General features: G+C 38.4%; 1 protein-coding gene across 2 annotated transcripts in view; it reads left to right on the top strand.

Moving 5' to 3' along the window:
• RSU1 (Ras suppressor protein 1) overlaps window positions 1-22,996 on the top strand; it is a 102,168-nt gene that overhangs the window by 15,357 nt on the left and 63,815 nt on the right. For both annotated transcript variants that reach the window (XM_066562457.1, XM_066562538.1), the window contains exons 4-7: window positions 6,383-6,503; window positions 9,948-10,066; window positions 11,549-11,631; window positions 11,899-12,013. In XM_066562457.1, coding sequence (XP_066418554.1) covers window positions 6,383-6,503; window positions 9,948-10,066; window positions 11,549-11,631; window positions 11,899-12,013 — 438 coding nt within the window. The remainder of the gene's footprint in view (window positions 1-6,382; window positions 6,504-9,947; window positions 10,067-11,548; window positions 11,632-11,898; window positions 12,014-22,996) is intronic.

Genomic DNA, 22,996 nt, shown 5'->3' on the forward strand with positions numbered 1-22,996 from the left:
GTGCCGTACAGACCTAAGGAGGTGGCTTTAAGTGCTGGGTATGGGGAGCTCAAACTAGGAGGGAGCTTAATTCATTCCTGGTTCTGAGAACTAGAGCAGAAACACATGTGCTGACTCTGCTTTTGAGCAGTGAGCTTTTTTACTGCAGCCTCTTCTGTGAGTGTGTTTAGAGGACAGGCTGGTGTCCCCACTAAGCAGTGTCAGCACAGCAGTCTGCAGTGCTGAATAGGGAAAGACTCCGTTGATCCAAGCTGCAGTGAGAACTAGTCCTATGTGTGTTTCTAAAAACATTTCAGTGCTGTAAAAAGTTTAAACTCCAAATATTGGCTAACAAGGCAAACTGAAATAATGAAAAAAATTTTGGACACACTGAAAGCAGAATTTTGTAAATAAGCACTGCTGGGCACACAGGTAGATGGACACTTCTGAGTAAGAGGCTGAAGTGATCTTCACCTTTGAGGGTGATTTGTAGTAATTGTTCAAGGCCTTGTGTGCAGGACATCTTTGGTTAGTTCCTTTTGTAAACTGCAGAAAACATGTTGAATAGACTGAAGTAAAGAGAATATTGAGGAAGGGAAGGGTGAGCTTACTGAACGAACTTCAGACAGGTTGATTTATCTAAAGCCAGCAACTGTGCAGTAGTGGGAAACTCTGAAGAGATCATGCTTAAACAGTTCAAACACCTGAAGGAGACTCACTGGCATTTAGTGCTACTGTTTGCATTTGGTGGAACCTAATATAAAATCTCAATACTATCAACTAAAGTTCTTTTGTCCTGCAGAAGTTATTTCTCTTAGCCATTTGCTATATCAACACACACAGATGATCTGACTTGTAATAAGGGTACGTAGCCTACATTCTTCAACTTTGTACATGGTGTACCTCATGGGTTTTTTTCCTCCTGACTTAAATATAAGACAGCAAGTGTCTTGGCTGAACTGTGCACTTCTCACAAAGCAATTATTGAAGATGAAGATGCTGTGGTTGACCACAGTAATTTGAAAAGCTTGGCTAATACTTTGTTCTCTTGAAAATTATTTGCAGAAGTTAAGTACTTGTTTATATCCACATTTTTATACATATCCTTATTTACTCCATTCTCTAATACTGTTAAAAATGCTAAAAAGCATCAGATTTTTGTGAGCTATTTTGGTGTGGTTTCAGTTCTTTGCAGTTAGGTGATGTGTTTTCAACACAGTAATCCCTTCCTAACCTCAGCCCCTGGCTTCTAGGATTTCTCTCCAAACTCTGACATTCTAAGCTCTCTTCTCAGAGAAGAACAGATTTGTTCTTTCTCTTCACTAGATGTCACTTGATTCCCAGTGTCTTCTCAGTCTTTCTTGTGCTCACTGCTCTTCTCCTTAGACTCTAGCTTCTAAATGAATACTGTTTATTGACAAATTGAGCTATAGTGTAATTTAAACATGTTCATAAGAACAGTTTAATATCTGAAGTTCTTCTGTGGATAATTGAAATAAAAAATCCCTGCTGGTTTCTGGAAAGAGCTGAAGATTAAGGAGACAAGTTTGTTTTTAATGTTTTCAGTGTGAGGAAGATTAATATCCATCTTTGGAAGAGTGAAGGGAGGGCAAAAGGGGAAACTTGAACTACATAGTGTGTAAATTAAGTACTGTATGCTTCAGTTGGGATCAGGATTCTCTCCAGTTAGCTGCCAAATATGATATCAGCATGCCTATGAATATTTAAAATGAAAACTGTTGTGTTCTCCCTCTGCTAATTCCTCTTTCATTTTGGTGAAGCTGATTGCTTCTCTTTCTGTATAACAGAACCCTTGTCAAATTAATCTAAACATGACTCTAGCTCTGTGAGTGCAGTTATATTGGATGCACAGAATGTATTATATATTTAGTATTCTAAATTCTTCCTCTCCCATGAAATGTGAGTAACATTTCATGTCTTTATGACCTTTACACTAAGGGATCCTTACTCATGAAAGCTTCCTGTTGATGCTAACTGGATCAGCAAGTCCACAGAACTGGGTTTATTATATTGCAGAGCCCACAGGTTTTACTTCAGTCTTAAAAAGTGGGTTCTTGCTCTTGGCAAGAGATTTCTGCTTGGGATCCACAATGGACTGAATGGACTCTGAAGGGTCTGCATTGAGTTCTCTTTATCCTGTATGACTCTTGACCAGCTTTCCAATGGTTTAATGAGAAACTGGCATAGTTGCATAAATCTCTCTTCTGTCAGCTACTGCTATTTTAATAGCTCTTTTGGATAAATATTCCCTTAGAACCTGTAAAGGTTTGGAGTACTACTGAACATCATGTTCCTAGGTACTGCAAAATTACTTCATTAAGTAAAGAAACATTCTGAAAAAGCTAGGGATTCTGCAGCTAATCACATTCTAAGGATGTGATTGCCAAAGAAATTAATCTTACTTAAAAAAATTAACATTCTTATTTCTCATGATGTCTGATTCAAAAAACATTGACTTCAGTTGGAGGCTTTCTGTAGCCTTTGGGGTCATATTTATTGAGGAGATTGCAAGCCTATTCATGCACAATTTTATGCATAATCAGGTATTACAGATAGCACTTTCCAAGCAGCTGTGGGACAATGTTTATTTTGGATATTCAGTGTTAGGGGTTAAAGGAACTGAAATGTTTAATGCAGTTTCTGTACTGTGTGTTCTTCTCATGGAGACTTATATTTTTACTAAATAATTTCACTTAGTCAGTTGGGTAGTTTATTGACCCTTCTAGTTTGGTTTTTTTTTTCATCTGAAGTTCCTTATTTAAAATGTTTTTCATTTTAGTTTCAAAGTGTAAAGAAAATTTTGATACAGATCTTTTTTACCAAGAGTGTCTTCAGAAATGTTTAATTTAGTGTCTTTACTAAACAAACAGAAAAAAAAGCAGACTAGATTTCATCTTTTAGGTAAAAGGGAGTGGAGACTTAATTTTGCAAACACCTGAGTTTGTTTTCTTTTGAAGTTGTGAGGATTGCTGTTGTTTCTCAGGGCTTCACCAAGAGAAATAATCTCAGTGACCATTTTCAGAAATAATGATTTTTTGAAGGCTGTGCATTTTCAGCTGTTTGAAGGGCTCTGCCACCACAGAAGGAATTGTGTTGAGACCTGTGTGAATGGCAAAAGAGTTACTGAATGGAATTAGAGGGAGAGTAATGAACTTTTTCTTCTTTTCTGCTTCCTGTGCTCTTCATCCTTGTCAGAGGTTGGGTACAGAAAAGGAGCTGGATTTGCATGTCAGTTCTAGGTAGTGGTGTGAGAACCTCTTGCATTCCTGCTTTATGGGAAAGGGGTGCATCTGAGACAGGTGATTCCAGGCTGCTGTCACTGATCTGGATGTTTTTAGTGAGTTTCTCTGCAGGATCCAACTGTCCTGGATGAAAGGTCCTCTTCTAACCCAGTGCCTGCTCTCCAGCTGAGGGCAACATCAGACCTCTAGTAAAGATCATGTCTGGTGTTGGCTTCTGGTTCTCAATGCTGAAAGAAGGTTAAGGCTCAGATCCAGGATACTCTAAGTGTGGAGTTACATAGTCATTGAATAGTAGCATTTAATCTTTCTTTATCTGTAATTTGGAAATAATTTTGTTAACTTTTAAACAGCTGCTGGTTATATAGGAATAAAATGTAATAATTTGCCTCTAGTAGACTTGACGAGAGCTTGATGTTTTAGTGCCTAAAGAATCCCCACTGACTTCAGGGCAAAAAGAGCATAAATGCTTTGAAGCATAACAAGTTGCCAGTCCTTATTTCCAGAAACATGAACAAAGTCCTCTAAATCCTTGTGGGCAGCCTATAGACCCTGTCTTTCACTGTCAACCAACCCTTGAAATCAAGGTGAAGTCTACAGCTGTCATAGTGAATCACTGTATGCAGTTTCCAGGGTTGAACAAGGGGAAGCTGTTCCTGGTCTTGTTAAGTGAAACTTCATATGAATGGGGCTTCATGATGTGACTGAAGCTTCACAGGAGAACGCAAAGGCACTGGGCTGCCAAATTTTCCTAGTGTTTGCTGAGGGGGAGTTGTTAATGACACTGGGCAGCAGATGGTCTCAGGAGAGTTGTTAAGACACCGCAGATCGTACTGTAAACACGTGGGTGAACAGAACCAGGATGCTGACAGTTCACTCTCACAGCTCATCGTGACAAGGAGACTCGAGTGGAATTCAGCGTTGCCAGAACATGAATGTCTCGGGACTTGGCAGTCAAAGGGCTGCCAAATGTATCTGGGAAGAGTTTTGCAACATAGTAGTGGAATGGTAGTCAGGTCATGTGAAGTTCAAAACAGAGAGCACGATAAGCCTCGTCAGCCTTGCTTCACCACCAGTGGTCTTTGGACCTGAAGCTACTGATCCTGTGCTGTTTAGCTACAAGATCAGTACAGGAGTTAAATTCAGTCTTCTAATTTTCGTTGAACACAAGAGAGCATTTATTTATATTAAAAATGTATTTGAATTGTTGAACCAGAAAATAAACTATTAGAGGAAAAAGTCCTCTCTTCCCTACCACAAGCCTGGTGTTGACCTACTCTTCTCTTCTTCCTTCTCACAAAATACCTCCAGGCATTCCATCCAAACCAAAAAGTACAGTTGTGGACTGGGGCTTTTCATTTTGATTTAACAGGGTAAGACACAAAAGCATTTCATTTAAATCCTTTGCTAAATATTTTGCCTTTTTCTCATCTCAGGCTGCTTACCAATGCAGCTTTTAGTATATCTTGAAGAAAACAATGACATAAAGTATCCTAAGTGTCATTCACAACATGAAATACAGTATGTGGGGATTAAACAGATATATCAGAAGACAGTGTTATATCTGTATTGGTCTTTCTATTATTAAAGCTTTGACTAAACTAAAACCCATATTTTCTAGTACTTTTGATTCCTAGTCTTCATAAATGCAGTATCTGAGAAGATCAGAAACATGATTTGCCTGTCTGTTGCATCTCATCAAAGTCAAATTATGAAGTCTAATTTCTGAAAGGAAAATATTTTAATACCAGTAATTACTTTTCTGGTGAAATATTGAGGCTGGTAACAGCTGAATGATGCCAATTAAAGCCCTCAGTTAACTTCTGTTAGGGAATAATTTAAAATAACAGTAGTAGTGAAATACCCTTTAGTTTGTGAACACACATAATTCTCACGATCATTGAATGACAGATAAGTAAGGACCAGTTGGAAAATACCTCTAAGGGAGGTCTTCTAAATGCTCAGATTTGCCTTAATGACTTTTATATAAAAGTCTGCTAAAAACCTCCTGCAATGAATATGGCCCTCAACAGTAATATTTATGTAGTGTAATTAGAGTCTTTGTTAGGGATCCCATTATTGTTCACATTGTAATTAGACTTATAATCTAGTAAATGTGACATACTGCAATGTTCCGCTTTGTAAACATTATTGACTCCATTTTAAGACTGAGATTGCCTCATACCAACAAATAAAAAAAAATCATGGCCTCATAAAACCTTCTAATTATTTAGATGAGCACTTTGTGGATTCCTGATGCAAAGTTGAGACTGAACCAAGGTGAATATTGAGCACAGGTGCAAGGTTCAGTGCAGGTGACTTGCCAACCTCCTTTATACCTCAGCTGGCTGCTTAAATCTCACTCAGTTTAAGGAGAGAAGAGATGCAAATCTGAATAGCTTTTTAACCTCATTAGCACAGTCGTTCATGTTGTGTTTCTGCCTTATAGTTCATGTTTCTAGGTAGTAACAAGCAGCTATTGATCTGTTGGTAATCCACTGTAGCTATGTATGTGTATTGATCAGTTAGTTTATCACTCATGGGAGGTAACTGAAAATGGGCTTGGCTAAACAGTTCTTTTAGGGCTGAATTTATTTTTTTGTAAACTATGTTGTCTCTTGAATGACCAAGAATTTGGATACTGAATTGTTTAAGCAGTAAGCAGATAGGGCCATAGCTGAAAATGAGGGATTATTTTATGTTTGTTGTTAAGGTCCTTCAGTACAACTGCTGTCTTGGTGTAACTACTTGTATCAATTGTTTTCTCCACTCAAATAATGTCATGATCCAAGTCTCTCAGGCTCTGCTCTTTTGAGACCTCTGTGTGCTACATGAATTGAGAGGACAGCCTGCTTCTCTTAGTCTGTAAGAGTGCTTGTCCTTGTCTCTCTCTCTGCAGTGGTCTTTGTTAGTCCAAATATCTCACAGTTCTGGTAGTAATTTTTGCAGAGTACAAAATGAGTGCTCTCAGCATTGAGAACAGGAGGCTTTTTGGATATAAACTGTGCTTTTATTGGAATAATGGGATGCTTTCTGTGCTGCAGCCACTGTACAAACAGTGCAAACACCAGGTGCTGGTAAAGCATTTGTAGTCTGGGTAGCTTGCCCTAATTGCAGTCTCTCACTGTGAAAACTTTCCACAGCTGTGCCAGCAAACATCGCGGACCTGAGAAACATAGAAGTGCTCAACTTTTTCAACAACCAGATTGAGGAGCTGCCTACACAGATAAGCAGCCTTCAGAAGCTCAAACACCTGAACCTTGGGTGCGTATCTTAATGCAATACTTTGCTGTAATAGAGGTGCTACCAAATATCATCACAACTGAACCTGTAACTTCTTATTTTTTGATAGTAAAGTTTGTTAGTGGAAGTGGTTTTGAGGCTGACCTGGGAATTACAGCTCCAGAGTGTTCAGATAATGTCCTGGATAAACAGAAATGTAAATGATCGAGCACTTACTCTGGTATACTGATAACCATTTAAGGACAGCAGCAACAAATATTTATCAATTTGACTGAAGTCAAACTGAACAATTACTGAGTTTTACTTCTGTAGCAACTGCCTCTTAATTCTGTGGTTACTGCATAAGAATCAAGCTCTGTTTCATGTTCTAATTAAAAAAACCATCCATGTTAATTTAGGACTTCAATTCCAAATGTTTGAATTTGTGTTTATAGACATTTCTGTTTGTATTAAACCTGTAAAAGAAGCAGCATGTATTAGGTGTGGTGTGCATTTAGTTCAAAGAGCTGGTATTGACTGAATTTGTGCCAGGGGTGTTTATATTAAGTGTTCAGATTCTATATTGTGGTAGAACTGGTGATACTTTATAATAACTACAGTTGCAGAGGGCTTTCTTGAATTATTAAGAAAACAAATGTGAAGCATAAGACCTTCTTAAAATTAAATAGGCATATTAAAGTGTAACAATGGAGGAAAGCAGTGGTAGGCCTAAGCTTTAGAATTACAGGCTTCTCGTAGAAAGAATGTCTGTATTTTATAAATTCAACTTCTGAACCCCTTAAACTGACTATTTTTTACTCTTGCAAATACCAGATGATTTTGGCTAAGCTCTGTGTATTCTGCTTTAGATACTTTCATGAAGTGCTGATAATTGAATTGCATCTTGAAGTGCTGGAATGCCAATAGAGGTTTTAATGATGATCTGTCTTCCGTGTCTCTTTTTTGGTCACAGTAGATCTCTAGCTTTCCTTAATATCTGTTTCAACCTCTGAATTACTTTTCAGAGCAAATATTAATTAAGAATCCCGATTCCTTGTATTTTGAGGGTTAGAGACATGTTTTTGGAATGGCATATAGAAGTGTTGCAGTATATGAAGGAAGAAGTTGGGCACTTCCTATGGATTAAAGTAGCAACCATTGTTAATATAGATCAAATGCTAGTCTGCATTAATGAAAAAATGTCATGCAAAAGACCACTTGGTGTTTGGAACAACAGACATTCAGGTCTGGAACCACATTTGCCACCTTTATGTATCATGTGGCCTAAAATCTTAGAGATTAAACACTCTTCCATTTTAATCCCCTCTTTACACATGGTCTACAGGCACAGGATTCACCACCCAGTCTTAGCTTTGCAAAATGGGTTCTGCTTTAGAGATCCACGGAGTCAGTGACAAGGAAACGTTTTTGCTCTGGTAACTTTCTCAGGAGACAGCCTAGAAACCCACTTGTCATCTGCAGAGTGTGTGTTAGAGGGCTTCAGAAAGCCCCTTAGGAGAGAGGGGCTTGAATAAGAACAGAGATTATTTTTGGGAGGGCTTTGGCATGGAAGGGTCAAGTGATGTGGAAAGAGAAAAGGTGTACTGCTGCACAGAAAGCTTAAAATGTAACATTTGGAAGGTAGGTGAGGCACAAGCTCAGTGTTTGAACTTCTGCAGGGATGAATAGTGCTGGGCAGCAACTTTGAGCTGGTTCTCTGTCCTTGCCAAAGAATAGATACCATTCTGCCTCTTGTCAGTAGGGAGAGCATTCTTTCCCTCTCTCTCCCTTACTTGCAAAAGGCAAGGCCATTATGGCAGCTTGGTAAAAATCCCTTTTCACCAGTGGAAAACAAGCTGCTTTCTTTAGTCCTGTTTTATATAAAGACCAGTTTTTAAAACAGTGACAATTCTGCAGTAGCAATAGTGGAGAATGCCTTTCTGTGTTTTAATTGCTAATACTACAGCAGCAATATGAGTTGTATGCCCATAATGGAACTCCTTACTGGGGATGAGGAGGAAGAAGGATTTTGTCTAGATTTAGCTACAGAGAGCTGATCTCTACAGGTTCTTGTTTTGTTGGGACTGGCTTATGCAAAAGGGGTAAGGAAAGGTGAGGTTATTCCCTGAGTTTGTGAAAGAAATGGTATATGTGCTTCTCCTGACCTTGCTCACATGCTTATATGATCTTTCTTATTTTTGGTTGTGCAGCTTTGTCAGTACTTTGACTAGAGTTTTTATAGTTTCAAGTGTCAGATATTCATACATTCGCATAACATCTCCTCTTGACTTCAGTGACTGTTGCTTATCACTTTTGCATCAAAAGAGAATCAAATTCAGAATATGTTTAGGGACAACATCTGAAAGGTCTTGTTTGTTTCCAGTCTTCACATAAGAAAAAAATCCTGTTCTTGACAATAGCTACCTGTTCAGGCTCTTTCTGAAGATGCCTCTCTTCTCTGTTCTGCTTTCAAACCTGGATGACAACTGAAGCAAGATCCATACAGACCAGGTATATATTTACTCTACATGCAATAGGAACAGTATGAATAAGAAGCTGGTCGGTAGTTTTTTTTTCTGTTCATGAGATAAATAGCCATACATGAACAGTTCATACACAGTTTCTGTGAAGATATCTCCTGCCATTTGCCTGCCTTCATTGTTGCAGCAGCTCAAGAGATTCCCTGGATCACCCTGTTCAAGCTCTTGGAGTCAGAGAAAAGTTACCTTTCTCTACCTTGTCTGATTCAGGTTATCAGAGAAATCTCCTCCTTCTGTTACATGTCCTCATGTTGTTTTGTCTGTTACCAGTGGGAACTGCTGTCTAAACCCTCTGAAGACTGGCTGATTGAGCTATATTTAAATTAAGCTTTATCAGTCACAGGACTGACATTTTATTTACTTCATGCTCCTTGTGCATCAAAAGTTCTGGAGTGACACAGATTTGCTGTTCTTAGGAAGATGTTTGAGCAGCAGTTATCAATGAACATAAATACTGTGCACTTGAGGTATTCCCCTTTGTGTTTGGCATCATGGAACTACGTGGCAGAATGAAAAATGGTCAACATGATGTGCAAAAGGGTAATTTGTAGTTTAGCTGGAAGTCATCTACCAAGGACCAGCTTTCTCCATGGAATGCTGTTAAAGCTGAGCATGGCCTTGTGACACCTCTCTCCCTTGTGCTTCATGTTTCAGGTGTGGCTGCTGATTGACATAACAGACAGGATTCCTTGAGAGTGCATAAGTTTATAAGTTTTGAGTATATTTATGGGAATGAGAGGTTATAAAAAGGTGTGCATTGCAAAAGGCTTGCTCAGTATCTTGGAGCATCAAAGTCTTTTCAAAACAAGAGGAAATCTTGGCATATATTAAATTTTTTAAGGAAAAAAAAAGGGAAAAAACCAAACAAAAACCTTGTGACCTGTATTATTCCTGTTAGGTGAAGTGAATACTGATGTCATATTCTTTTTTTTCCTTTTACTTACAGCATGAACAGGTTAAACACCTTGCCAAGGGGATTTGGCTCTCTACCAGCACTAGAAGTTCTTGATTTGACTTACAACAACTTAAATGAAAATTCCCTACCAGGAAACTTCTTCTATCTGAGTAAGAAACTTTTCTAAAAACTCTACAGATCTTCAGGATATGGTGCTTTGCTCTTTGCAGTTGAAATTTATTTGATGCAGACCAAAATAAAAATACAGTTTTTTTCCCCCAATATTTATGTTTTTATTTTAATATTTCTTGAATATTTCTGCATAGCATGGCAATATTTATCACTGATATATATTGTTGTCTGACACCTTTGGACATGAGCAGACTTGCTTAGTAATGGTGTATTAGTTTTCTTCTCAGTAATACTTCCTTGGGTCCCATACTCAGTTAAAACATCATGGAGGGTTGCAAGCCTCAGGGGAAAATAAACCATTCTGCCACACAACTATTGTTTGTTGGTTCTGAAAAAAAAATGTATTCTTGATAGATCATTACCAAAGTAGTTTTAATAGCATGTGGGTGTTGAGGTGTCCAATACATTAAAACATATGCTAGGGTTACAAAGCTTGGCAGAGGAATGCTAGAGCTAAGCTGACCTTTGCATATGTTGAAAATACATACCCAGAGGGTTGACAGAAAGGTATTGTAATGCATATGTGCAAAAAGGCTGCATTATGGTTGCCTAAGCAACTTGAATTCTGGCACTTTCTGGATTTCAGTGATTCTGCTTTTCCATGTACTGTGCTTAAGTGGCTTCAGGATCAGTGCATTCAGCATCAAAGTGACAGGCAAGGGGAGAGGAGGAGTGCTGCTCTCTGAGGGATGTTGTGATTGTAACCTGGCACAGGGAAGTCTTTAAGTCAGCATTATTAAAAATGGTCACATTTAGTGAAACGAGAAGAGGAGGAGTGAACTACGTAAGACAAATGGGATCTCCTCTGGTGGGAAGGAGAGGTTTTGCTGATCTGACCACCTTCTCTCCTGCTGCACCTGACAGTTCTTTGTGAGTCTCCATTTTAATTCCTTTTTCCAACTGTCATGTATGCTTGTTCAGTAATAGCAAGCTGCATAGTAGTTTTTTTTTTTTTATTAATTTCATTGAGACTTGGCATGGAAATTACGAATTATACCATTGGAGTCTTCTGTATTTCATTTCAGATCTCTTTCCCAGTGTGGTTTCTATAGAGCTTAACATAGCTGTATATTTGTTGAAAAAAACTCAGAGATTTTTTAATGTCTGTTTAGGATGCAAATTGATGGCATAAATAAGAATCAGGGGTAATAAAGAGTAATGACTGTATTCTCATATCTGAGCATTCAGGCTGTTTGCCAGAATCTGCCAGAGCCTACTGTTGCAGAAATTGTTAATTGTGCTAGTCCTTTTGAATATAGATGTTTTCCTGAACTCACCAACAATATAATAAGCCAGTAAATCTAAGTTTGACCTGCTTGTTATTATTGTGAGCCCTGGGTATGTCAAAGGCTTTTCACCAAGTCAGGGTTATTAATCAAACCTGACTCCTTTTTATTGATTAGACCTCAAATGGTTGGGTTATATGCCACCCTGTTTATATATTGCTATTTAATTTGCAGCCACCCTTCGTGCACTCTATCTAAGTGACAACGATTTTGAAATGCTGCCGCCAGATATTGGGAAGATCACAAAGTTGCAGATAGTAAGTAATTTATCTAAATTCTTGGAAAATCAATTCACTTTTGCAACACTTGTAGGAATGGAATCCAGTCAATTTGAGGAGTAGTAGGGTAGGTTTGCAGGAATAGTTCCACCTGGAACTGTTTCTTGTTTACCAGAAGACACTTGTAAATAAATTGGAAGAATTGAGCATTCAGGAGAAAGTTGGGGGCAGAGGGAGTAGAGCTCTCTTTGGGGCTGCTTTATGGTAACCGAAAATCGTTCTGACTGAATTTATATTTGCTCTTAGCTGAGTCTTAGAGACAATGACCTGGTATCACTACCTAAAGAAATTGGTGAGCTCACCCAGCTTAAGGAGCTGCATATCCAGGGAAATCGTCTTACTGTGCTGCCCCCAGAACTGGGTAAGGTTATGGATGATCATTTATTTATTTGACTAATAATAATGATGATGATGAACTGTATTTCCTCTGAAATGATTATGCTTAAGTCATCAAATATGCTAATATTTACTTTCCCCTGAGAAAAACTCACTTTTACACTCCTCCAGTGCACTCCTGGATATGCAGGAGGGGCCAGATGATGACATATGTTTTATTTTATTATTTTATTACATGTTGCATTTTTCTTGTGTATTAGTACACCTGATTGCCAATTTGTATATACCACCTTACTTTATATAATGTATCATAAATACTGGGTCAGCAAACCCATTCTTGTCTTTCACTGGGTTTTGATAACACTGTTTAGATTAGCCAAAATTATATTAAGCAAAAGTGACAATAGCATAAGTGGTTTCTTAGTGATTGTGCCTATACAAAGGGGAAGTTTGATCAACTAGAGTGAAATATAGCTAAATGGGAGGATTTTTTTGTTTTTCAATTTGATAGCTTTTCTTAGGGAGCTGACAGGTCTTTAACTTAAAGCAATGGAGCTGGTTGATGTAATTTGAATTTGTGATACTATACATTTGAATACTGTGAAGTAGGAGTTCTTCTTTGAAACTTAAATATTGATTTTGCTGAATTTGCATTGCAGTACTCCATTTTATGTGAGGAGCATGGTTCCTGTTTGCCCCAAGCCAGAAACTGGTTTCTAATCTTAAAATTTAAAAAAATATTTTCATTGGTAATAATGTAATTGTGTCAATTACGTCTTTTTTGAAAGCTGTTGGGGAAACTTCTTTGTTTCTACTGGTACTTTCCATGTAATACTTCCCAAAACTCAGAAAGATAGGGACAGAAATTAGCATGATAAAGTAAAATTATTCATTTTCATAAGAACTTGCTTTGACCCATTGACCCTTTGCTTTAATGTACTTTAATGTTACAGTATGCAATGAATGCTTTTTGTTTTATAGAGCTTTTCTTCTGTGAATTGGGGAAGGTATTTGTTTGACTCTTATTTGTTTGCCCAGTATGGGGTTTTTTGACTTTTTCCTATACCACTAATGGACTAGTAGATGAAAGTTGCTCTCTTTTTTTCAATTTCAGATGTTTATCCCTTGACCCAGGTATACTTTCCTTAGGTTTTGGTCAAAGTCGTATTTATTTATCAATTCTTGCAACAGCAACATTCAGAAGCATGTAGTGTCTGTAAATGTACTTTTCTGTAGCTTGCTAAATTACAGCTTTTGGGTTTTTTCAGAACGTGGAAGATGAATAGTGCACTGAGTCTAACCACCTTCTTTGGCTAATTAAATATTCTAAACATGCTACTGCCTTACAAGCATAGCAACAAATCCCCATTAAATGGGTTTACTATCAAAATCCATCCAATATGGAAATGTTTGAAATAAAATTCTCAATATTTATTTCTGTATTACCTGCAAAATTCAGGATGGCTAAGGGAAATTTTTTCCTCTGAGCATTTCTTTGCATTTTAGAACAATATCAGAATCTGGTTAAAAAAGGACTTGTAATTCTGCCCCAGTTGATAAAGGTGAGGTTCACTGACACAGCTAAGTCCTGTTCTGTATTACTCAAAAGATTTTGTAAATTCTACTATTCTTTTCGTGTGTTAATTGATCAGTGTTTCATTTTGCACTCCTACTCAAATCCTCATTTGTGATCAGTTGCCATAATTTCTGTTGTGATCTATGCCATGGATAATGGTAGAACCATCTCAAATTTTTAAAATAGATTTTGGCATAAATTTCCAGAGAACATTACACTGAAGTCTACATTTGTAATTTGTGCAACTTGCAGGCATATTTACTGTGGAAAACAATGTTCTGCTTGTTTATTAAACATCTGGGCACACGTTAGGGACTGGAACACCAGACTAGGGTTTAGAAGGCTTGTTTGAGGTCACAGAACAGGCCATAGGCAAGAGTGAATCTCTGCAGTCCTGGTTTCCCTTCTGTAAGCCAGGCTGGTTTGGAGAAACACCCCTTTGGAGACGATTTTAAAGTCTGCCAGTGAAAGGTGGCATGAGAGGGTTACAACCTACTGCATGGACTGCTAATGCCATAGTCACCATCTGAGGGAGAATGAACTTTGTCTGCTGTCCGAGTTCTCCCTCCTAAATTTTTAAAATTGAATTATAATGTACTCAGAACTATCCAAATACTTCTTGGTGTGCGTTTTGGATAAATAGCTTTTCAGTGAGCTGGTCCTATTTGCATTAATTGGAGCTGCTCCTGTTCCATTCAAAGTAAACAATCTTTTCTCTCTCATTATCACTTTCATAATTAAAGGTGCTGAAGGCTTTTGACTGGCTTAGTTCAGGCTCTGGTGGACAGCAGTGAGTCATTGGATTTTCATTTACCATGGAGATGGGCACAATTGAATGATGAGAAGGATGTATGTGTTACATTAAACTGTTTTTTAAAGGTGATGTAAATAAGTGCAGAAGAAGGAATGAAGAATAGGGTATGAAAAAGGCCACAGACAGGCCTTGAGGTCACAACTTTGGAGTGGAGATAACCATAAATAACCTCCTACAGTCAGCCTGTAATGTCACCTGATGTGATTGAGGTGACACCAGTACAGGGCTGGGGGAGATCACTATTATTCTCCATTGTGTTTAGCAGAGAATTCCTACTGCTAATTTAAGAAAAATATTCCTGCCCAGGAGGACATGAAAGGATGAAAGGACTGAAAGACTGCATTGGTCCCTGGGTGAGGTGCTTTTCTGTAAATACAGTACATGTGAGTGATGAACACAGGAAATGGCCCGGAGTAGGTGGGTGGAATTTGCAGCATGTTTTTATCATTTGTCTCTCAAAACCCCATTCATGAGAAATGGTGGTGGGCAGTCATATATAAACTTTAAAGAGGCGCTGGCATTTTTTTCCCCAGCATTTAAAAGGTTATGTGCTGCATTGCAAGACAAATAAATCATGATTCACTGCAACAACAGAGTTGCAGTCAGTTATATAAATTGCCAAGGAGGCACTAAATCTGTCGCTTTGTGTGTTCTGACCATTTAACAATAAGAACGGTTTGGAAAGAAAGTAAACTAGAAACAAGAACCATATAAAATGGTAGATGCAATTAGTCACATCCGTGATGGTGTTTTAAGTTCACTGTTTGTTCATCTGGGTGGACCCATATGTGCCACATAAAAGATTTTCTTAGGAGAATCAGGAGTGTAAGAGGAGTATATGATGCAGAGTACTCACCAAGATGTAGCTAAATAACCACCCAGAGAATGTAACTAGCTTATCTGTATGTTTGCATTTCTGATGTGAAAACAAATTTTATGATTTTTAACGCCCAGATTCTAATGTTGCCTGGGTGCACTACCCTGCTGCTAACACATGCATGCACACATGTGGTTTGGTCCTGTTTATGCTTATGGAAGAACAGCGATTTCTAAGAATACATTCCCAATTACCATCCTCCTTTTGCAAAATTGAATTTGGCATCAGTGGCTCACAAGTTGCTGTTCAATACTGTTCTAGTTTAGCAAATAATTTCCTCAGGTAACGAGAGGCACTATTAAAATTATAATGTTAGTCATACTGGAAAAGTAGAAAATTCAAGCCTTGTTAAAAAAAAATCTTAAAGGTCTAAGTAGTCATATTCCTTTTTAGGGAGAATGAAACATTTTGTAAATTTAATTTGTGTATCAGAATAACCAAGTAATTCTTTTTAAATTTTTGGTTTTCAACAGCTAAATTATCTTCTGTGGATAAAGGATTGGCTTTAAATGCAAAGATCAAGGAATTGTGCTAAAAGCCTCAATATTTCCATCACAGGAAGACCTTTTAAAATTTAGGCTTTTGAAATTACTCTAGAATTTGTGAATTAATATTATATTATGCAAAGTAGTAGCTGCAGTTGTTTGTTCAAGTAAATATTAATTGAAATAGCCATTTACTCAGGTAATTATAACAGGCATGTGCAAACATAAGAATCACTTACTTTACAAAAGATATTTCTTTTCCAAATGTTGGAAACTTCCACTAGTTGATGTAAATGCCAAACTTTTCTTATTTAGTATAAACTGTTACTGCACCCTGCCTGTGTCACAACACAGCACTGCTCACACCTGCAGTACAGGTCATTTATTGGTGCTTGTTGAAAGCCAGAACACTGGGGCCCTCTGGACAACAGATCTGAGCACTGGAACAACTAATTGATACCTTACCATTTCAAGAAAAGATAGGTTTCTGATTTTGAAACTAAGGTAAAGGTGGATAAACAAAATAATTTGTTTTCTGGGACTGCTGATGTAGCAGTTATCAGTCAAGAAACAATAAAAAACATATAAGTAACAAGATAGGTTATGGAGAGATTATTTATATAGAAAAGCTTCTCTGAAAATCTGTGCATATTCTAATTGTGTTACTCATTTTTAAGGTTTAAGTCAAAAAAAAAAAAGAAAAAAAAAAGCCCAAAACCACTACACCCTATACCCCACCCCTTGTTATGTAGTTAGAAACCAGGCTGAATGCAAAGTATTTGATGGATGCTGCCGTAATTCTTGCCAAACTTTCCAAGATTGAGATTTGATCCTGCATTAGTTTTTAAAATATGTAAGTTCCACAGTCACTTCTCAGATAACTACAGTGTGTGGGGAGGTTCTCCTCGTGTTGACTGTACTCTGATTATAAGTACCATCAACATAATAATGATGTTTCTGTCAGCAGACACTTCATCTGTTGTGTCAGAGCTGTAGTAGGCAAGAGTACTGTAATTAGAGCCAATCTGAGCAAATGTTACATTTGTTGTTATATTTGGTTCATTTTATGTGTCTCATAGTACTTGAAGGTGGTTTCGCTCTTCTGAGTACTTGGCAACCTGTGTTTGAATGGGAGTTTCAAAGGTGCAGGGCAAAAGCAATACAGGGAGTCTTTTTTGAAGTCATTTTTTTAAATTAACTAGATTTTGGTCTGATAGGGACCCTTCAAAGAGAGAATGCTCTGTTGAATTCCCATGTAATTGAGAATCTCAGGGGAGTTTCTGATGCTGGAAAAAATGTGCAGTATATTTCAAAATAAATTGGGATGCTGATCCTCTAAGCCTGTAATACTTCCTGTGCCATTAAAGTGTCTTTGATGTTAAACTACTTTGACATCACGTTAATTTCCTTTGTTCCAAAAGCCATCTGCTGTGTACTGTGTTTCTTGGGTTTCTTCACTGGGAACACTTAGTGGTGACTGTAGGTCTGCCCCTTGGGATCCCAGTCAGCACTGGACATTTGTTACACATAGCAGTGAAGGAAATGGTGTTTCCAGCACAACATGTCACCTTTCAAAGAAAGAAATCAGTGAAACTTAGCTGTACTTGTAGGTCTTCCAGTAAATGGTCTTGCTCTTGCCTGAGGAATGTGGGAGAAATTAATTTAATCAAGTTGTAAGTAAGAAATAAATGATTTTAGAATGTATTTTTAAAAATACATTTTGAAAGTACATTTTGAAGTAATTTCTTGGATTTTTGTTAAAGTGCTCATCCTTCTGCCCTTCCTCTTAGCTACCAAGACATTGGCACCAGCTGGGCTGGTGCTCTGGTACCTGAGAGCTGTGTGTGGTGGAGTTGTTGAAACAGCCTGATTTGTCATGTGGCAGTACAAGCCATTAGCAGAGTGGTGTTAGGTGAGGAGTACCTCGTGTGCTGCATTGAATAAGTTCCTGTTTTATGGCTCTCATATGTGAATGTTATTATTATTTACTCTTTCTGCTAGTTCTCCTGGTAAGGTCTGCTGTGTTGTGTGTTGTGATGGTAGGAGTTTCCAAGGCTTTCTCCTTGTTCCCAGAGAGTTAACCTCTCCTCCTATGTGGAAATGTGAATGTGGAAATGTGAGTTTGCCCAGCCAGGTTAGAGCTATAATCTGTCTGTATTTAATACCTGAAGTGTGGTTTAAGGTGGTAGTTCAGCATTTCATCCATCCTCTTCTCTTTCCCAGGGTTCATCTTCAGTCCTGGCACATTCTGAAGTGTCAGACTTTCCATTACACTTTGGTATAAAGATTCTGGCTGACCTTTTCTTTGATGCTGGAATTTTGTATAAACGTCTCAGGACTACATTCACTTTGTTTTAAACTCTCCCCTATGAAACATGCTGGAGGGCAAAATTCTCTTCCCATACAATTATAATAGCTGTAGCTGAGGCAATACCAGTTTACCCTGTAACACTTCACATTTACATCAGGGGTAAAGAATTCAAGACTTAGTTGGCCTGTTTTTACTTGATTTATTTCAGCTATGTTCCTCCTACTAAGAGTTGAAGCAAATGGAGTAGCTACTATGGTATCACAGTATGATCAGACTATTTAACCTATCAAAGTAAAGAGTGAGAGAACACTTGGCTGCTGATCCTCACTCACTCCATGAGAAGACAGCACTGGTGGTCTTTCTCCCTTGTAGATGGGCAGAGGGAGCAGCAGTGTTTCAGAAATAAGTCAGCTTAGTTCAGCTCGGGAGTAAAGAATGTATTTTGACAGTGATGAACCATTAGAACAAGACACAACTGGCAGAATCTCCATCTCCAGATGTTTTTCAGACCAGATGTTTTTCTGTTTGAAATGTGTTTGGAAGCTCTTCAGTTACTGAACTGACACAGATTTAATGTTCCGTGTATTCAGGTCAGTGCTGAAGTTGGGGTCTCATCTCCAAACTCGTCATTGGAAATCTTCATGTACATCTAAGAAGTTGTAAGAATAACATGTGATGTTGTTTTAACCTGTTTTAACTCCCTGAAAGTTATTGTAAAACTGAGGATGGACTTTGGCCTCAGTGTTTGACTTTCAGATTGCTCCCTCAGCCTTCTCTTACCTTGGGGCTTCCTATCTAACACTCACAGGGGAGATTGCAGGCATTCCCATCTGTGTGGTTCGGAGAGGAGCCAGGGGAAGACTTCCAGCCTGCTTCTGTGGGATGCATGCTCTGGGTTATCTTGTTTATTTGCATGTGCTGAAACTGATTTCTTGTTATCTGAGACTTGAACCTTTTTCCCATATTATGTAGAACCGCCACAAATGCTATTTCAGGGTTCTCAGAAGAGCTGGTGACTTGAAGTGTTAGACCTTCTTCAGTATTAGGTTGTAGGGGTGAGAGGGCAGAAGTGTTGCTGGGATTGATCTTTTGGAGGCATTTCAGTCTAGTTTTAGATTTACTAAACTTAGTTGTTCTCTCTCAGGAGCTCATCAGTAAGCAAATTAGTATTTTTGACATATGCTGTGGAGATGTAGATTTCTTTATCATACTGAATATTGACGTGAATATTTCTGCCAGTTCCAAAGAGATTGAGTCACACTGCACTTAGGTACAAGAAGACTTTGCTCTTTGTTGTCTCACTGCTCCTTTATAAATATTGTTCAAATCTTCTGTCTTCTGTTATTAATCCTTCAAAAGTGCTATGTCTTCAAAGCAGAAATTATCTTATCTGTTTATAGGAATGGTATGAGTTGCTGGTGTGCAGCCTTACGTGTGCTTAAGATTGAGGTAAAAATCATTGTCTTTTGATAATACTTTGTGGCATAGAAATGAGTATATATTTTCTTTTTTTTACATAGGTATAAAAACATCATTCACAATTAATTGCTTTAGTATCTTTTTCATGACATAATAGTCATTATATTTCTTCTACCCCCACACTTTAAACAATCTCTCTCTCTTTTGAGACAAAGCAAATGCCACAAAAGTAATAAAAATTATAAGCCCTGTAGTGTAAAGCAAATCTAAAACAAGCCAGGACGGACATATTTTTACATACAGCCTAAGTTAAAATTTAGTGCAGTGGATTGATCCCTTACTTAGCATTTAATAAAACAGGATTCAAAGGTATTTATATCTAAATAAATTACTAAAACTAATTTTGTTCCTTCTGTTACATGTACGACAGAGAGTAAGACCTTTGCATTGTAAAGGGAAAGAATGTTTGAATTGCAGTCTTAAGAGGAATTGCTAAAAGGGATGTGTCACAGCTTGAAGACTCTCCTTGAGGTCAGTGAAGAAGAAGAGTCTAGGCTGGGAGGGGAGTTAGAGTATCAACAGGGCACAGATATGAAACTCAACAGTATACAAGCTAAAAATTATATCCATTGATTTTAATGAAGCTCCACTGGGGATGAATCTAAACCATTCCAAAGAAGCGTTGATCTGGCATTTTACTGCTAGGATCATGTTTCTTATGCTGAATGCCAATGTTCAGTTCTCAAATGTCAGAGTTGTTTAATTACTTAATTTCACCTTTTAATTTTTGGAAGTATTTAAAGTGTTACCAGGGGGCATTCAAGCGAAAAGGACAAGCCAGGTGTGTGTTTCCTTTTGTATGTATTGAAGTAATGCCTATCTACACTAGTCACACCTTACTGTACCTCCAATATACATCCACTGGGTAAATATTACACACTCTGTATATCATCCATCACAAGAGGATGGGGTGCCTGTAGCTGTGTATGTCAGGGGTGCTTGCAGGCTAGGTCTAATGGACAGAAGTAGCTTGGGAGGTCTGAAGGCACCCTTGGCCAAAGTGATGGGGAGCATTATTACTGGCTCTGACACTCTCTGTAAACACCACTGTGGGAGGCAGCATTTGATTTTCTATTCTAAGCTCTTTTCTGACCGTTGGAGGCATTTGAGCAAAACATGGATGTTCTAACAAACCACTTTTTATTTCAACAGAACTGCAGGAAAATAAGAAACATTAATGATAACGTTTAGCTCAAGTGCAGGATAGATCCATTAAGACAGGAAAGTGTAGGTGCCTTCTTATCCTTTAAATATCTCTCAGGATGAAGTGTGCCCACTGTCATATGAGGTGGCCCTTCTGCCCACCCATTACTGTAGATGCTCTGAGTTCAGGAGGTGAAAAATGGCACTTTTTGTTAATGGATGGCCTAAGTTAGAACACGTTAAAAATAAAAAAATGCACACTTTGATTTTGCACTTGAATTCTCAAGAGTTTGGTATAGATTATTTACTATAGCTCCCTGGTGGTAGCTAACAAGAGATTTGGGCAATAGATAGTTTTTAGGTCTGCACAGCTGAGTGGTTGGGCATTAGGAGCAATTTGGTTTTGAGGTGGGGTAAACAAAGAAGTTAAATCACAAGGATCCAATCAAACTTAAAAGTTCAAGATCATCTTTAGATACAATGAGTACTGAGACAGAAATAAAAATGCCAAGATCAGGCATTTCTAAGATGACACAGATGGCTTCTCTTAAAAGGCTTTTGGTCATTCTGTGCAGGTCATCCACAGCAGTCAGCTGTTAGATCTCTGCTCTTCCCTTTTCCAGATTCTGTTCTCTTTTCAGTGTCCACTTTGCAGTCTTCCTACTTGGAAATCTATATTTACTCAAGAAAGAGTAAAAAAAGTACCTGTTGGACTTAGAAGGTTGTTTAAGCATGTTAAACCTGGGTTCTGGGATGTATAGTTTTGATGATTTATTAGAATAATTTTAGAAGCAATCAGAAATAATTTAAATATAACATTTCTGTGCCCTAGGAGAGGGGCTGTGCTGACTAGCCTTGAAGGTGGCCTCCTTGCTTACCAGAGGCATATGACTGTGATGCCTTTCAGTGGAGCTGATCTCTTTCAGTATGACAAAATAACAAGAACTTTAAGTTCATAATGAAGAAATACAATTTTAGTGAAATGATTATGCCAAATTACAGAAATGATAAGTATTTTTAATAGGTAGTTGTGCATGTAGAACAAAACATCAATGACCAATGTAGTCTCCTATCCTAATATATTTTGTGATTGAATCTTCAGTACTGGAATGTTACTAGAGGTAATTCTGTATTTTGCTTACCAAAAGTATCTGAGGGATTTGATGTGATCTATGTAGCAGAACAGTATATAAATTTCTGAAAGCCCTTGGGACAGTGTTCTGCTGATGCTGCTGTCAGACAATAGGCATGAAGGTGCATCTGCCATGGCTTTTTCCCTGGCTCTAGTGCTGCAGGGGTGGAATAACAGCATTTTCTAATACGGTGTTGCCATAAAAAAATCACCTAGGCAAGGAGGCTTTTGGGGTTGGGGGATAGGGACACATGTGTGAGGTGACCAGTTGCTGAGCCACTCCTGTGGGGAGCCTGGTGCCAGAGCCATTGCTTCAGGCAAGTGTGATGGTCTCTTCCACACTGCTGGATTTATCTTGTGCACTGCAGCAGGAGGGTCCCTGCAGTGCTCCTGAGTGTTTGGCAGCCCCAGCACACACTGTTCCTGAGATGTTACTGAGACTTTGGCCTTGTGCTTGGGACTCCTGGCTGTCCTGCAGCCAGTGTGGAATTAGGTACATATGCCCTTGATTCATGGATTTTTTAGCTGTAAGCACAGAAGGGACCCCACGCTATGGCCCCAAGCACTGTATGGTGATGCAGGAGAGATACGTTTCCGTTCTGTCTCATTTTTAGTTATGTGGCTTCTTTGTGCTCAAATGGCTTGCCTTGCATCAGGAGGGTTAGACTTCATTTCCTATTTAGTTCTGATGAGGTGGGGCACTCTCCCTGTAACTTCTTATCCTGCTTATTTTTCTGCCTCTTTCTATCCTTCATTTCCAGATGGAAATTTTGGTATCCAACAGCAAGATTTTTAAAGCCCTGGTTGCCCTGTCCCTCCTGTCTTCTGTAGGGCAGCCCTCCTTCACTCACCTGCAGAGAACATGGTGCTTGCTATGAGGACAGACAAGTTGTTCCCTTTCTCACTACCACGCTTGATTAAATTCTTCACTTCAAGTCCCTAGGCTCTCACTCCAGCTCTAGGTGGCTGGTGGGATGGGCTGCCAGGCCAGCTGCTGCTGGCAAGGCTCCCAGAAGGACGTCCTGGGCAGGGAGGGCTGGATTTTGGTGCGGATGCTCAATTTTTGTGCACCCCAGTTTCCTCTGTAATTAGATTAATTAGGGCCTCAGCTTCCCTCTGAAGGTGAAAAGAAATATTTGTACCTGCCTCCAGTGTGTTTTAGGAAAAAAGAGAAGACACAGAGATAAATAA

The sequence above is a fragment of the Molothrus aeneus genome, chromosome 1 (genome assembly GCF_037042795.1).
Source record: "Molothrus aeneus isolate 106 chromosome 1, BPBGC_Maene_1.0, whole genome shotgun sequence".
NCBI lineage: Eukaryota > Metazoa > Chordata > Aves > Passeriformes > Icteridae > Molothrus > Molothrus aeneus.